Source organism: Anthonomus grandis, chromosome 1 (assembly GCF_022605725.1).
Source record: "Anthonomus grandis grandis chromosome 1, icAntGran1.3, whole genome shotgun sequence".
Classification (NCBI taxonomy): Eukaryota; Metazoa; Arthropoda; class Insecta; order Coleoptera; family Curculionidae; genus Anthonomus; species Anthonomus grandis.
In genome coordinates, this window is record NC_065546.1 from 15574169 (window position 1) to 15590329 (window position 16161).

At 31.2% G+C, this 16161-nt stretch overlaps 1 protein-coding gene across 1 annotated transcript in view; it reads left to right on the top strand.

Annotated features, from left to right (window-relative positions):
- LOC126744971 (uncharacterized) overlaps positions 1-16161 on the top strand; it is a 320592-nt gene that overhangs the window by 170772 nt on the left and 133659 nt on the right. The window contains 1 exon segment of the mRNA XM_050452602.1: positions 12418-12527. Coding sequence (XP_050308559.1) covers positions 12418-12527 — 110 coding nt within the window.

The window sequence follows — 16161 nt, forward strand, 5'->3', positions numbered from 1 at the left end:
TATTTTGCCACTTCCTAAAAAAAGTAATCCCTTAAATTATGGCGAACTTAGATCAATTTCAATTTTTCCAGCCCTTTCAAAAATCTTGGAAAAAGTAATGGAAAAACAAATTACCGCCTATGTTACTGATAAGAATATTATATTACAAAAACAGTCGGGATTTCGAAAGGGATTTAGCTGTGTTACCGCTCTTACTGACGTCACTGATGAGGTTGTCGCCAGTTTGGACAGGGGTGATGCAATGATTTTAATACAGCTTGATTACTCTAAAGCATTTGATATGCTAAATCACGAACTTTTGAATAATATTTTACATTATTTCGGTTTTAATACTACAGCTACTAAATTAATTTTATCTTTTTTAAGTGATAGAATACAACGAGTTTTAATTGGAGAAGATAAGCCTAGGGCGGCAATAGTAAGGTCTGGCGTCCCACAGGGTAGCATTCTGGGTCCTTTGTTGTATAGCATTTTTACGTCGGCTTTTATGGATAAATTGCAATTCTGTAAATACCATCTCTACGCCGACGACACACAATTATATTTGTCATTTAATGCTAGTAATATTGAAAGAGCTAATTTTTGTTTGAATGCTGACCTTGCTCTAGTAAATAGAGTCTCGACAGATCATTCTCTTAAATTGAATCCAGCCAAGAGCATGGCAATGTTATTTTGTGGTGATAATAGCAGAAGGGCGGTTTTGGATCATGTCCAGCTAATTCTTAATGGAGAACTTATCCCTTTTCATGTCTCAACTAAAACTCTAGGCCTAATCATAGATGTCAAGCTAAAGTTCACAGATCACATTACAAGTTGTCTTAAGAAAGGATTTTCAATGCTAAAAAAACTTTACAAGCATAGATCTTATTTGTCAAAAGAAACAAAAAAAAATTTATGCGACTCATTAATTCTATCCCATTTTAATTATGCAGATACAGTATATGGACCATTTTTAGACTGCGCTAACTCTGCAAGAATTCAAAAATTACAGAACTCATGCATAAGGTTTATTTGTGGAATTAGACGTAGGGAAAGGGTATCACATAAATTAGTCGATCTTAAATGGCTTAATATGTTAAATCGCCGAGAGTTGCACTCCATATGTTTTTTTTATAAAATAATAAAATTTAAAGCACCACCATATCTCTATAATAAGCTCAGATACCGCACTGACGTTCACAATATAAATATCCGTAGACATGACCTTTTGCCTATACCTTTACATAAGAAAGAAGTCTTTAAAAAGTCATTTTCTTACAATATTGTGTCCAAAATTAATAAATACAAAATTTGGGATTTTTCTAAATCTACATCGGCTTTTAAAAAATCAGTAAAAATGGTTCTTTCATCTAAACAAAATAATATTTAATGCATTGAAATAATTTATGTTATTTCTTTTTAATACTGACATCTCTGGTAAATCAGTCGCCCTGGTTTTGCTCTCTTTTGTGTCGGGATTCCGTGTTTGGATCTGGCGCGCGTTTGGAAATATAAATTTTTATATGTATATTTTTCTCTACTATAAGAGTCTACAACAGAAATATAGTTAATATACCTGTACCCCTCATTCCTCCTTTCCTGCCTCCTATTAGTAAATAATAAGTAAGCTAGGATAATTTAGATTTCTTTTCTTTTCGGTTAGTTATGGATGTAGGGTATGCATGCTACTCGTACAGTTTATAATGCGGTTCGCGATATTTTTTTTTTAATTATAAGTGTAATATTCAAGGTCTTAACAGCTCCTTCTTCTGAGGGTAGCTGAAACATGACCTTTATTTCCTCTTTACAGTTACATGTTGAATTAATATACACTGATGGATTTCTTTTTCTTTGTATTTATATTGTAAACTTATTTATATCTATGAGTGAGCATATGTAATATCTTATGAGGAAATATAAACTGTCTATTATTATTATTATTATTATTATCTAAAACTTCACTGTGAATTATAAAATTCTCTAAGCAGTCTGCATTGGCAAAACAAATATAATAGCAAAACAAATAAATATATTACTAACGTCGCGCCTCGCGCTCATAACACAAGCCCGTGGCTGGGCCATATTTTAAATTGTCCCTATACAGTTCTTATGGCTTATGAAGAAATGCATATTAAATAGAACAAAGAGGACAGATTCGCATTTCGTGAGCGGGAGTGAGAGTCACCTTTCAGTCCTATATCGCTAACGTAGTCGACGGCCCGACTGGATGAATGTTTTGTTTCAGTTAGTTACTGTATTTTAAACAAATTAATCGTCTGTGTAAAATTTTGCGGAGTTTTCGAAATTGCATTGCGCGGTCATGACAAAAGTAACAGCTCCAATAATCCTGGAATTTTTCTGGGCCTTATCGATTTTGTTTCTGAACTGGATTTAATGTTTAAGGAATATATTGAAAAAAGTACAGTATTTAAAGCAACATCAAAAACAATTCAGAACGATATTTTAGAATCAATGTTAGCCATTATAAATAATCATATAATTAAGGAGATTGGCCAGACAAATTTTGTGGCAATTCAAGTAGATGAGACCACAGACAGCTCCAATAAAAAGCAGATGATTGTCATATTACGATATGTATTAACTGGTATTTTACATGAAAGATTTTGGAAATTCGTTAACCCTCCAGGTACCATAGCATAACATTTAACTAATGTAATATTGGAAGAACTTCAATTATTAAAAATTAATGAAGCACCTGAAAAAATGATTGCCCAAAGTTACGATGGTGCATCAGTCATGAGCGGTAAACTGGGAGGAGTACAAACAAAAATTAAAGAAATATACCCAAATGCACACTTTATTCACTGCTATGCCCATCAACTTAATCTTATCCTACAAAAAGCGGCAAGTCAACATAAACATATAAAAATATTTTTTGCAAATTTACACGCATTTTCGTCCTTTTTCGGCCGATCTCCAAAACGTACGATGGTCCTGGATAGAGTGGTTAAAGTAAGGCTACCTAAAGCTGCACCCACTCGATGGGCTTTCAATACAAAATGTGTTGAAATTGTATACACTTATAAAGATGATTTAAAATCTTGCTTAGAGGAAATTATTGATGAGGAGCAAGATGGTAACAATATAAATCAAGCCACTGGTTTAAAACGACATTTGAAAGATGAGCGTTTTTTATTTTGGTTAAATTTTTTCCATAAAATAATGCCCCATGTTGATATATTGTTTAAACAATTACAAATGCGAGATATTGATGTCATATCTGTTAAAAATTATATATTGTCTTTTAACAACAATATCCAAATAATTAGAAATACTATATTGGAATCAGAAGAACCAAGCACATGAACAACAAAAAAAAAGAAAAAGTACTACAGCTACAGAGGATCCAAAGCGACGAACTACACTGGAAATTTGTGATATTATTATATCTGAAATAAATCACAGGTTTGGTTTCATCTCATGATTTTACAGTTATTCTACACAGAGAAATTTGAAGCATACACTACCAACTTTCCGCAAAATATTTTAAATATAGTGAAGGATCATTATCCCACAGTAAATATTTCCAAACTAAAATCGGAACTCGAAGTCATATATTGTCGGGAGGATTTTCGCAATAGTGCCAGTGCAGTAGCCATACTTCAGCTTTTTATTAACATGAATTTGTCCGAAACATTTTCTGAAGCAGTGAAATTATTAAATATTTTGTGCACACTCCCTATGAGTATGCACAAAATATTAATAATAAAAGAGTATAATAAAAGAGTAAAAACATTCCTGCGTAATACGATAAGACAATCTAGACTTAGTGCCTTGTCTATGTTGAGCATCGAGAAAACGCTTGTCAAAAGCATTCCAAAAATCTCGGTAAATATTATTGAGTTTTATCCAAGTCTGTATTTTTTATCTAAAATATAAATGCTAAAAGATCTTTCAAATACTTTAAAAAATCACTAGCTTGATTTGTTTTTTTTTTTTATTAGACTAAACTATAAATTTTCAAACCAAAATGACCCCCCTGAAGATTGACCCACGAGCCGCCACTGGTATCCCCATACGTAAAAAATCCAATGGGTTGAAATCAGGACTTCGTGCGGGCCAAGGTCTTTGACTTCCACGTCCTATCCAGTTGAAATTAGCATTAAGATATTCTCTCACGGGTCTAGCAAAATGCGCAGGAGCGCCATCTTGTATAAAAATCATATCTCGGCGCAGACTTAAAGGCAAATTTTCTAAATAATCAATGAGTTTTGTTTCTAAAAAGTTTAAATATAATTCACCTTTTAGATCTGGAGGTAACTCGTAACGTCCTAAAAAGTTGTCTATAAAACCACACCAAATATTAACTTTAAATTCGTGTTGAAAGTGTCTTTCAGTAATGAGGTTTGGATTTGCAATATCCCATGTTTGTTTGTTATTGTCCCATGAATGTTTGTTTCTAAATTTAAAAATTCCCCGTCGGGTAAAAGTCGCTTCATCCGTAAACATAATTTTATTAATAAATAGGGGATCTTGTGTTTTATTAATAAATAGCGAAATCTAATCTCGCTGGAAGATCTGTCTTCAAAAGATTTTGTACTGGCGTAAAATGGTATGGATAAAGACGCTCACTATAAAAAATTCTTAAAACTGAGAACTTACTAATTCCAGTTCTTGCCGCCATACGCCTTAGACTTATTTCTGGATCTTCAGCAACCTCGACTAAAACTTCTTCTTCTTGGTCCACATTACGTCTATTTGGACGCCCAACATCTCGCTTTGGCCTGAATGAACCCGTTTCCCCATATCTCTGGTAAACGTTTTTAAAGAGTTTAAAATCTGGCTGCCTCCTATTTGGATACAATTACGCATAACGTCGACAAGCTCATAGACCGCTGTAATTTGCTTGGGCATAAACACAAACCATATCTCGCATTTCCGAATTAGAAAAATATTGATGTCTAGGCATTTTAACCTAAACTGATAAATAAAGACTACTGGAACTAACACTAAGGCCCTCCGCACATTAAGAAACTAAAAAGAAACTCAGCTAATTGGAAATTTAAATCACAAACTAGTTACCAACTAAGAATCGCACACGATGCAACTGATAAAATCACTTCGCTTCTGAATTATCGGGGGAATTTTGTGCTTAAACTATTATTTTAGTACAGTGCGCGTTAAAAAAATGTCTAGTGATTCGAGTGATGAGGATATTATCCTTTATTACTATTATAGAAAAAGGAGAAACCGATAAAAGAAAAGGAGATACTGGATTCACCCCTACATTGAGAAAAATATAAAATGCAGAGCTTTTGTTGCTGCAAAAGAACTACAAGAAACTGACGCCAAGTTTCTGGCCTTTTATAGAATGTCAAGGGAATCATATGTACATTTAGTACAATTGCTTATCCCTGCTATCCACAAGAAAAATACTCCAATGCAAGAATGTGTTGGAGCAGACGAAAGAATTTTAATAACCCTCAGGTAAGAAAAACAAATTTATTTTCTTTAATATAAAAACTGAAGAATTATAAATAAATGTTATTTACTAAATTAAACATCATTAGTATTGAACATATTTCCCACAAATTCATAATAAGACGAGGCGCTCTGTGGATTATGTGTTGCAATATTTCCTTGTTCTGTTTGAATTGTTGAGGTTGTAGGTTGCCGAGACTTCAGACCCTGTCGATATATTTGAATTTGGGCTCAAAATCTTTGGCGTACTATGCACTATATCATCAATTAAATCCATTACTTTTCGCTTAAGCATTCTTGTTTGGTGGGAAGACATCTCGTTCAAATCGGGCAGTAGGCTCAGTAAAAATATTTTATTGGCCTCCTGCAGCGGATCCATATTGGCATCAAGTTTTTTTTTTGCTTTTAAATATTCATCAAAGCTTTCATCTACATTATCTTTTGATTGTTTATTATCTCTGCGCTTTGAAGATGTTTTTTTTTTATGAATTGATGAGTGTGGAGGCTCAGATGGCAAAGCATACGAGTGAGGAGATGGTAATTGCAATGAATTTGCTTGTGGGGATGGTGCTGGCAGGGACACAGAATTTGTCCGTGGAAGTGTTGTCTGGAAATCATCCGACTCTTCTTCTTCATGATCATCATGAACTTCATGAACACTTCTCCTTGCATTCGGTCCCTGAAATAAAAAATATATTTAGAAATGATATTTCTGATTTGTGTTTTTTGCCTATCTTTTATTTAAATGAAAACTATTAGTCCAAGGAAGATTTCCGCAGAAAAGTATAGGGTAGTAGAGTGTGTAAAAAAATTCAAAATAAAAACAAAATATGTATAGCGTTATTTAAAATACATTTTTGTTTCAGATATCTTGCGACTGGAGGAACGTTCGTCAGTCTGGTTTTATATTTTCCTAGAGGGGACAATACCGTTTCACAAATTGTGACCGAAACTTCGGCTATTATATGGGTTGTATTAAAGGAAGAATATCTGCCCATTCCAGATATGGAACAATGGAAAAAAATTGCAGAACGCTTCGGTTTATTATGGAATTTACCTAACTGCCTAGGCGCTATTGACGGAAAACATATTCGTATTGAAAAAACTTCCAAAATCCGGATCCACTAATTTTAATTATAAATCGTACCATTCTATCGTACTAATGGCATGTTGTGACGGTGATGGTCTATTTACATTAATTGAAACGGGTTATGCAGGCAGAAATAGCGATGGCGGAATTTTCCGTGCTTCAGCTATTAAGCATTGGATTGAAAATGAAGTTCTAAATTTTCCACTATCTTCAAAATTGCCTAGTGACGCGATCAATAATCAATTCCCTCACTAATTTGCTGGCGACGAAGCATTTCCCTTACTACGCTACTTAATGAGACCATATCCACAACGTATGTACATTGGATAATGTAAAAAGGATTTTCAATTACTGATTAAGTCGGGGAAGACGTATCATAGAATGTTCATTCGGAATGATGGCCGAGAAATTTCAAGTTTTAGATACTGCAATAAAATGTCATTCGCCCGAGAAAATCATTAAAATAATAAAATCTGTGTGTATTCTACACAATTATGTACGAAAACAGGAAGGCATACCATACAATCCACAGCAATTTGAAGAAAATAATAGCCCGGTCATAAATCCCGATATAGAACCCCAAAATCTTCAAATAAGTGCTCAATCTTCCGCATACAACTTAAGGAATTATTTATCTAACTATTTCATAACTCCAGCAGCTGCTCTTCTATGGCAATGGAATTACACTGTATAGCTTATTTTGTAATAATTTAAATAAATCTGTATAAATCAATACAAACCTGATAAATTTAGTTCTTTTTCAATAGCATTCCAAGACTTATCGGTTATGTCTTTGCGCGAATATTCATTTAATGTATAGTCATATAGACAGGGGTATTTTTCCACTTCTTGAACTAATCTAATATTCAATGATTGTTCTGCCATTTTCGACATTTTTAATGTTTTCTCATAAAACACATTAGAAACTATTCGCGAGCGACTCGCATGTCTGGTTGCTGCTTCCAGATCACCGACGCGTTTCAAACTGGTTACCAACTAGTTGCGCTGTGTGCGAGTGCTTATAGAAATACACGGGCCGCAACTAATAAGCAACTGATTGACGATTTAAATTTGCATTTAGTTTCTTTTTAGTTGCCTAATTTGCGAAGGGCCTAACGCAACAAGTAACAATTAATAACAGAACCATTAATAACTAACAAAAATAACGCGATAAAAGGTAATAAAGTAACTAATCGTGTAAGCTATAACGCGCCACAGTAGCTAAAAAAACATAAATCGTGACAGTGACAGTGACTTTGTTTTCATTTTTTTGTTAGACACAGACTACTTAATTTTTTTTTCAACTCAAAGTAGAAAAATATTAATTTTTTCTTGAGTGCATTGCAAGTTTTAGGTCCAAATATCTCGAGAACGGTAAATCCTAGCGACATTTTTAAGGTATACCCTTTTTAAGGAAAAACACTTGCAGAATAGAAATTTATAATAAAACATTACATTTTACAAAGTGTAAAAAAGTTATGGAGTTTAAAAAATACTAAAATAAAACTGGTGGTGCCCTCTATGCGATAATTTAAAAAAAATTAAAGTTTTATATTTGGCAAATAAAGAAACCCCTACAGATCAAATTTCATTAAAAACAAAGAACAAATGCTTAAGTTATGAGCAAAATTAAAAAAAAAACTTAATGTTTATCACCCTGTATCTTGGTTGCATTTCATTTTCGGACTAGGAAAATTTAACCTAACCTCATTATTTTTATGAGAGGAACCTGCTATTAAAATATTTACCATTATTAATGGGACACCCTGTATAAGATTTTAAAATATATTTAAAGGTGCACTATATTTAAAATGCACCCAGAAAGAGGTTGGTATATCAAATCTAAGGGTTCTCTAAACCGATAGTTTTTGGATAAAAAACACAATAAAAATTAATGAAACTAAAACAATTTTTTATTATTTTAGCTAAAATAATAAAGCTTTCTATTACTTCTGTTTTTCAGCAGTAAATTAAAATTCAAAATTTAACTAAATTTGTCTTGTTAAAATGTTTTGTTATATTTTTTTTTTCAGTTAAAGGTCTTCAACTATAATAAATTATTGAAGTAAAAAAATCATACAAAAAATATTATAAAATAAATAAAATTATTTTTCCGTGAATACTTGATTAAAAATTAAAACTTTTAACAAATTTAGGGCACCCTAAGTCAAAATTTAAGATATTGATTTTTTCTATGAGTATAAAACAAAAATTGACAAATGCAGTGTTATTATTCTCAGAATATTATTTTCTATCACAATACGTAATAATATACCAATTGTCTAATTTAAAATAAAAAAGTTAGTGTCACTTCCTCTTAAAACGAAGATGCTCTTATAACTGTTTTATCGAGATATCAGTTTTATTTTTTTACTTTGAAAAGTAAAAAAGTTATTAAATGTTCCCCTTTTCCGTGTCACTCGGTTTATAGGCTTATTTACTATACTATTTTCATTACAATGAGGAATTTTTTTGAAACTTGATTTCCTCTCATTATTCATCAAATTTTTTTCTGGCTTAATTCAAAAAAATCATAAAATTTTGAAAAGTGAAAAAAACTTTCTTTTACTTATTTTAAAGCCGCAAATTTATGTTCTGCATTTTTTATATTATTACAAATGTAAAAAACAAAAACTTAATCTTATAAAAAAATATTTTTTTATCTCGGTTAACTTTTATAAATCTGAAAGTTCATGATCTAATCACTTTGTTTAACTCTAACTTTATTCAGATACCAAAGGAATAATTAATTCAAACATTTTTAGAATTCACCATCAGTAATTTAATTATTTAAACCTTTAAGATGCTTCAATTCAATAATTTACAAACATCTTTTCCTATATCGCAACTCCTTTTAATTTTAATACGTTCCTGCACTTAACACATTCATAATTCAAGAAACTACTTAGTCAGGGCATTTTTAATTTTTGTCCAATAATTTTTTTGAAAAATACCAATACAATATAATACTAAGTAAAGGATAAGTTAAGTAATTAGATAAAGGTGAGTTAAGTTTGCTCTTTAATACCTAATAAGCGATCATTCTTAAAGAAGTGCTAGATTTCGCTAAGCTCACAGATTTGAGGATTGAGTTTAAATGTCAGAATAAGCTTGAAATGCATATATATTAGTAAATATGTCATTGATAAATATGAGAGCCTTGCAATTAGGTTTTAGCTTTTATAAATACTTTAAATAATGTTTGTATTAAAATTTAAATTATTATATTAAAAGTTAAGAATAGATCGATGACATAGTTTTAAAAAGTTACCAGAATCTTAAAATAAGATAGTATGAATAAATTGAAATATTAAGGATTTGACCAACTAGAGAAATGGGATTTGCAGAAGGGGAGACGTGAATATTAATATAATCTGGTGTTCCAAAAACAAACAAAAAAATCAAATAACAAGATTGAATTTACATCTAAACAACACTAAAAATTCGAAAACACTTTTGTCTTATCATTTTAGATCTATCAAAAAAAAATTTTTTTTTAAGGTATTTGACACTTATTAATATTGTATCTAGTTATGCAAAGTTAGACTACATTTGGCCTTATGACAAATCACTAAGTGAAGTAAATATTTATGTGATCGAAAACAAAAAGTAGTATTGATAATATGATTTCAGACTCGTTTGCGATCACTGCAGCAGGCGTTTTGCAGGGGTCGTTGCTGGGACAGTTATTATTTTTAATTTGTGTCTTTGATTTATTTAAAAAAATTTAAATCATATACAGGCAATTGCTAATAATTTGCAATTCTTTATTTAGTTTTGAATTGGAGGGCAACAATCTTATATACTGTAAGATCTTATAAATATTTACAACATTCAAAAATATCACTATTTAAATCTTAAGGAATTATAATACTATAAGAAACGCCTTCTTTAATGCAACTATAAACTAAATATTGTAAAAAAAATATACCATATAACTGAGAAACTTTTAATAAATAGTTAATACGGATCTGTAGTGTACCGCAATTCGGACAGAGTGGGCTTTCTCTTATACCAAGAAGGTGTAGATGCCTGTTTAGACTGTTATGCCCTGTCAGGATTCTCATCAAGTCTTTGACACTCTGTCAGGTCTTTGTTAGCAGTCGTCTTGCTTTAGAGCCGTCATGGTCTGGTATTATTTTTTGGCCTGTCTACTCAATCTTTCTGTCTAATCCTTCTGTCCTTTCAATTCTTCCTTGTTTTTTTCCTAGTTCCAATTATTAAGTGCCTGGGAGATTTGTTTTTTGCTAAGATTGAGACAAGGTTCGGGGCCTACGAAGGGGTTCACGGAACCTTGTCTTGCCAGTTCGTCGGCTTGCTCATTACACTTGACACCCTGGTGTCCTGGAACCCACTTCAGTCTCACTGTGCTGCAAGCCTTGTCAATGCGTCTCTGCATTCCTGGACTAGCGCTGAGGTGGCCCCGGCTTTCTGAATCGCCTTGAGGGTAGCTTGATTATCAGAGTAGATGCAAATTCCCCCGTTACCTCACAATGCCTCTCGTTTGCTTGCTACTTCGAGTATAGCAAACACCTTCGCTTGGAAAACTGTGGTGTATTTTTCCTAGCGGAAAGAATTCCCTTGTGTTCGTTTCCATCCTGTACACTTTGACTCCGCACACTCTGTGTACCACGCCAGGAAACCATTTGACTCTTTAATTTGGTTTACCGGCCATTCTTCCTTTATCGAGATTTTGATTTGAAACCCCTTCTTTAACCTTAGTTTGCCACTCTCTATAGTGTTGGTATGTTCTCACACATCCTAAGAGCAATCGTCATGTAGCCTTGTCCTAAGTGACCAAGAGAATATGTTTGTATGACTGTTTTACATTTTTAATGATTTTTTTAATTGTATAGATAGAAGGGAATATTTGGATTTTTTTTATAAAAAATCTTGTTTTATAGCTATTTATTTAGAACTATTAGTAAATTTCTTAACCTTATTATAACTATTTATAACTTTCACTTCATCATCAATATCTGAAATCTTCTGAGAGCATATAGAGCTGTAAGCATTCTGACAGAATTTGAAGTTGAGGAATGTTTTCTGATGAAGGTGGCTACCTAATTGCCTCATTAATATTTGAATCCGAATGAATAATTTTTCATGATATGATTTTTAAAATATTCCTTTTTACCTTTTATTAAAAATTTCCTGAATTCTTATAAACATATTTCTGAACGTATTTCTTAACTTATTACTATTAAATAATTTTAGATGTTTTGAAACAAGTATAAAACAACTAAATAACAAATTTTGCTTAACGTATTATAGTTATATAAGATTTTTTTATAAATACTTTATACCAAATTACTTATTGCATTATAAAAATATTTTATTAAACGGTCACATAGATATCCATAAGACTTCGTTATAGAACAAGATTCTTCATAAGGCAGAATTATTTTTATAAAAGCAGTTAAGTAATATTTTATTGCTCAATACGCCCTTAGTATAAATAATATAAAATAATTTTTTTTAAAAGTAGATGTTGTGTACTGCTTAAGATTCTGCAATGTTTTATTAGCATTGAAGTTAGTAAAACATTAGTTTATTTTATAGACTCTGCAATAAATTGCAACTGCAATTTGAATTAAAAAAACTTTATTATTATTAATAAAATGTAATATTCCTATTGAATTAAACTATGCTCCATATAGGTGCCTTTTATTTTGTCAATATAAATATTATACTTGGTACTCACCAGCACATTTAATTTACCGCACCTTCACCAATATATCAAGAGCCATATTTAGATGTGTGCTATAAATAAGACGAGGTCTAAAGATATTTTAAATAACAGTATATTTACACATTTAATAAATGGTTCATTTTAGATAAATATTAAAATTGCATTTTGAATTACTCTCTTTAAAAATTTTTAGTAAAAGGTTTTTTTTATACAGTTGGATGATGCAGCTCTTCAGCTATATAAAGATGGAGACTACGGATCCTACTTGGATTTAGAGGCGTCTATCTCCGAACAACAAGAGGAGTTTGAAGGATTTGAATCCAAGTAAGTTTTTATTTTATTTAATTTTAAATTTATTTAATAAACCGATTTATAGACATACTTCCTTAAAATTAAAGACATATTCTTTACTCTTACATAACTCTTTGGTATATTATAACAGTTTTAAGTAGCTAGAAGCTTTCGATTGATACCAAGAGATTGCGCTAATGGTCGTAGTAGAACATTATATTAGTGAGAGCGGTACCTTGCAATTAATGTTGTGGCTTACGGTGGTTTAAATTAATATAAAACTCTAGTTTAAAAAATTCTTTTCAAAAAATAGAAATAAATCTAAAAATAAAAAACTTTCTTTTACTAATATGAATATTGCAATCTATTTCAGTGTTATTTAACATCTATTTTTATCACAATAGCATACTCAGATTTAGGTATTTCATAATATAAATACAATATACTATTGGCATATTCCACACCTGGACAGTCATTTGGATGAGGTCCAATTTTCCTATTTCTAACGGTGAATAGTAACATTATTTTTTGTGTAAATATACAATTTATTTTAAATTTTGATTACCTTTGAAATTTACACTTAGTTTAAAGACACTATAAGATTAGTTTCAGTCTTAAAATAGAGATTGGTTTAAAAGAAAACGTTAATGCAGTTAAAGTTAAAATTAGTTCAAGTATATTAGTAGAACATTAGTAACATTCTAGTAACTATTTGTTTCCTTAAAATATATACTTTATTATGCAAGATGCAAATATGAATATTTATGTGAGGGTCAGCCTCGATCACATAAAAGCAAGTGATAAAAATTATCTATACTTATAAAAACTTATCTATTGTCTTTAAAATTTTATTCAGGCCTGACTTTATGAAGTTGAAAATCTAATGTTCTTTATATTTTTTAATATAAACAATAAATGGTTAACTTGGATGATTTTTGTACAGATAATTAACTTATATTTTATAATTCATATTTCTTAAAATAAACTTTGTGTAAAAGAAATACAATCCTAATAGAAATCAAAACAAAATAGAATGAATACCTTTACTCGATTACACCTACTTAGCCAAGGTCAAAGATTTAATAGCAATGGTTCTTATATAGGCTGAGGTTAATTTTTTTATTAGTATAGTCCTTTAATTTTTTATTCAAAAAATAACAAAAAAAATATTAGCTTATAGAACTTTATTAATTTTACGATACGTTATTAGATGCTTTTAATACTATCGGTCAAAGTTAGGGTAAATCTAATGTTAATAAAAACGTTTATAAAGCTCGATAGTATTTTAGGTTTTATGAAATATAACTAAAGCTAATTTAAGCTATTAATTATTAAAGTTTCATAATAACATTTTTTTGATACTTCATAATTTAAAACTGTACACCAGGAAATGCTGATTTAAAAACATTAAAATGTATATTTAAAAAAAATTATAGCCTTGAAAAATATATGCTTTGAACATACTACTCAAATAAAACTCATAAAAAGCAAAGAAAAAATTCTTTTCATATTACATGTCAACAGTTAAAATATTAAAAGTGTCACTGATTTTTAAAAAATTATTAATGCCCCGTTGTTCAGTTGTTTTAGATATATGTAGTTTTTTTAATTTTTAATGAAGTGTTTTTAATTCTTGTTTTTTGATATATTTTTTTTATATATTTTTTCTTGTTTTGTTATGTTTTAGTGAATACACAAGTACATACATCATGTACTTATTAACTTTCTGAAAGATTTTAAGTCATTAGTATCATTTCTATACAAAAAGCAATCAATTACACATTAAAAATAATCGTGCTGGTTTGCTTCTATGTATAGAAAAATCAATAAACAGAAACACGTATTAGATTCTAGCAATTACCCTCCTGGTGCAAATGTTTCGAAGACTGACAAAGACGCGGAAGTTTAAATCTTTGGAGAAAAAGCAAGGCAAATAATATTCCATTCGTTAAAAATCTTACGTCTGTGATTGATCAAATCTTGGCAATACTATAATGTGCGAGAGAAAATAGTAAGAAAACCTACAATAAAAATCAGAAAATTATCTCTTGGCTCAAAATCAAAGCTTAAATGAAGGTACTTGGGAACCCGTGTTACATTGAACTGGCTTCTAGAACTAAAGAAGCTAGAAAACCATAACAATGTAAAACTTGTGTTGGTACCGGAATATACCAAGAAATAGAAAAGCTGATATAATTACTAGAAAAGGTTTTCCTAGTCCCCCTGTTAGATCAGATCCTGTATTTGAGATGCGAAGGGGTATCACACGCAGAGAAATATGAACTCGGAATAAAAAATAATAGTAAATATAGTGACAAACAATAAAAAAATGAAAATTTTTATGAATAAAAAATCACCAAAGCCGTTCTAATATTTATTTCATGGGCAAACTAACGACAATTATAGGATTTAAAATAAAATGCGGAGCTATTAAGGCTAATAAACTTTGTATGTATACTAGAAACCTGACCTGTCCTCTTAAGGTGGGTAGGTAGTAGTGTGCCACATGTAACAAAATAATTAGGTAACTTACGAAAAACAAATAAGTTTGTCTTCAAGGACGCGTGAACCAATTATTTGAAAGCAACCTAATTGAGCAGGTATACACTTATGTCGCTTTCTAACACTGCTAAATCTATCTCTTTCACCGTTCTAAAACAGCTAAACCTATTATGCCCTTTCGTTTCCATGACCCTTTCCTTTACAGGTTAATTAAAAAAAAAAACATATTTTTTACTTCAAATCGTTTATTTATAAGTCTTGCTCAAATTGATGGCCATTATTTTCAATACACGCGTAACATCGCTTACTTATTTCTATTGTGGTATACTGTAATGTTAGTTCCCGTCTCATTATTACAAAAGCGTCATTAATTTTTCCTATATATTGTTCCCTTGTATTTATAGGTTGGAAATACAGAAGTTCTTTTGCACGGCCCCAGACGTAAGAATCAAGCGGCGTCAAGTCCGGTGATCTTGCAGGCCATGGGATAGGGCCATCTCTGCCAATCCAAGTATTGGGAAATGCATTTTCTAGGTGTTCTCGGATCGTCAATCTCCAGTGCGCTGGGCACCGATCGTGTTGGAACGTCATTTGTTCTTCATTGAGAAAATTTGGAACCTTGTTCAAGAGTTCGGACAGATCATTTAATAAAAATAGAGATCTATCTAAATCTAAACAATTATCCCCATTCAAATTATCCGGTAAATAATATGGACCAATTAGGCCTGCCCGTTTACTGAGAATTTCCTTTGGAAGGACACCACTTTCTTAATTTTTGGTTTTTCTTCTTTTGGGGCCCAATAATGCAAATTATGAAAGTTGGTAATTAATTCCCTCCCTTGAAAACTTGAATTCATCTGTCCACAGTATGTTTTTCAAGAAATCGCGGTTATCCACGTCCATATGTAGCAGGAGGCGGCAAAACTGAATGCGTCTTTGGTAGTCGTTTTCTTCAATATCTTGCACGGGAGTGTAATGAAAGGGATGCTTTCCGTTGGCATGAAGAACAGATCAGACCTTCCATACACTTAGGTTTAGATTGGCAGCTACAGTCCGGATGCTCGTTGTGGGATCTTCGTCAAAAGCTTCCAGAATTCGTTCGTCATCAGCAACATTACGTTGTCTGCGAACTTCAGGTTCACGGCGATTTAGACTACCAGTTTCT